General features: G+C 35.2%; 1 protein-coding gene across 1 annotated transcript in view; it reads right to left on the bottom strand.

Annotated features, from left to right (window-relative positions):
• Positions 1-1,873, bottom strand: part of septin5b (septin 5b) — a 7,905-nt gene that overhangs the window by 4,170 nt on the left and 1,862 nt on the right. The window contains exons 3-4 of the mRNA XM_031878077.1: positions 1,416-1,506; positions 153-239 (exon numbers count right to left, since the gene is read on the bottom strand). Of these exons, the coding sequence (XP_031733937.1) occupies positions 153-239; positions 1,416-1,506 (178 nt within the window). The remainder of the gene's footprint in view (positions 1-152; positions 240-1,415; positions 1,507-1,873) is intronic.

The raw sequence follows: 1,873 nt of genomic DNA, 5'->3' as shown, positions 1-1,873 counted from the left end.
ACTAAGAACACACTGTAAACATACTCTGCTACAAGTAAAAGTACTAATACCACACTGTAAACATACTCTGCTACAAGTAAAAGTACTAATACCACATAGTAATAATATCACTAGTAGTACTTGTATGAATAAACGCAGGTATGTGGACTCACCTTCTGCATTGAGCAGTTTTCTGTCTTTGTGCAGGTCTGTGAGGAACAAGCTGTTCACCAGAGTGGATTTACCCAAACCAGACTCACCTGTAACACAGGTACAGGAAGTGATCACATCCTACACATCAAGATCAGGATTTTCAGAATAAAACTCCCATATCGAGACACTTTCATTTAATTTTACTCAAATATGAAATCGATGCTTTCCAGACTTTATAAAAACACGATACGCCACAAATGGGTCTGAAAAAATGTAAATCACATTATAATAATAATAATATAATAATAATAATAATGCATTTCACTTCAATAGCACCTTTCAAAACATAATTACAAAGTGCTTCTAACCAGAAAAATAAAATCACAATAAAATAAAATCGTGACAAAAAAGAACATAACAGTGATAATAAAATAAATAAAAACAAGTATATGATAAGATGTTAGAATAAGGAAAAATAGAGTTGATTATTAAGTAAAAGCACATTTTAAAAAGAGTGTTTTTAACAGATATTTAAAAAAAGACAAACATGTGACAAATCATTGCACCTTATTATAAAACAATCCAGCAGTTTTCACTTAATGGACTCAAAAATAGTTTAAAACAAAACTAGTTTGAAGCTCCGGGGGCTTCAAACTATTATTTTAAACATAATTAAATCAGGATAAGCTGTCATAATTAATCCTGTTCCTCAAGATGAAACATTCATATTGTAGCAGAGCCAGATCATTTTCACAGGACACTTTGAAACGTGTGAACACGGAGCCGGTGCGGAGGAGTGATGGTGAAAGCTGCTTCACAAGATCCACATCCTGCAGATGAAGTACTTTGGGCTCCATTAAAGGATTAATATGTAACTTAAAGTGTGTAAAAACAACTAGACCTGTGTTATGTATGTTGTTAAGTTGTGTTACCTTATCTCAAATGTTTACAACCATTTTCAAACATAGAAATCTGCTAACGTTAGCTCAGCTTGTTTCTCTGATAACGAGACGTCTGATGCTAACGTTAGCTTGTTTCAATGTCTTCGAGCTGTGGAAGAAGAACTCAAAACTTTGACTTTAAAATAAAGTATCTTCTTTGAGTCAAAGTACCAAGCTCTGTTTAGTTTAGTTGATTCCATGTATCTGTCAGGAACCATCTCATATAGAGAACAGGTGTGTTAAATAGATTTACAAGCTAACATCAGTTCCTGTGCAGGTAGACACAAATACAACTAATCAGCTTTCAACAGTGACGAGTGAAGACGTGACGTCGTGTCTCACCTGCCACCATGAGGGTGAAGTCAAATCCCTTCTTCACCGACTTCCTGTGCACCTGGTTGGGCAGCGTCGCAAAGCCAACGTAATCTTTTTCCTACAAACAAGAAGACACATGAACATGTTTAAGAATGTTTTTGTTTTTATACAGTTTTAACATTTTAACATGGAGGTCTGTGGCCGCTGACTCGCTGCTGGAGGAACCACAGCTTTTGGTTTCATTTTTCAAACTAAGCTAAGCTGTGATGCTAATTTACAGTCGCTAACTTATAGGAATTAAGAGCTTCTATTTGTCCGAGTAATATCAGTATTACTCGGACATTTTAAAGTATTTTAAAGTCCAAAAATATAGAGACGGCAGCTAACTTAGTGAGTTCTGCTAAGCTAACTACCGTAAGCTAACAGCGTTGTTTCTATGGTACAATGCAGTAATACACAGTCAGAATGCAGTAATACACAGTCAG

This window comes from Anarrhichthys ocellatus, unplaced genomic scaffold (genome assembly GCF_004355925.1).
Source record: "Anarrhichthys ocellatus isolate YVR2014 unplaced genomic scaffold, GSC_Weel_1.0 scaffold160, whole genome shotgun sequence".
In the NCBI taxonomy this organism is placed as follows: domain Eukaryota; kingdom Metazoa; phylum Chordata; class Actinopteri; order Perciformes; family Anarhichadidae; genus Anarrhichthys; species Anarrhichthys ocellatus.
Note: the sequence above shows the minus strand (reverse complement) of the source record. Positions and strands in the feature narration are given on the sequence as shown.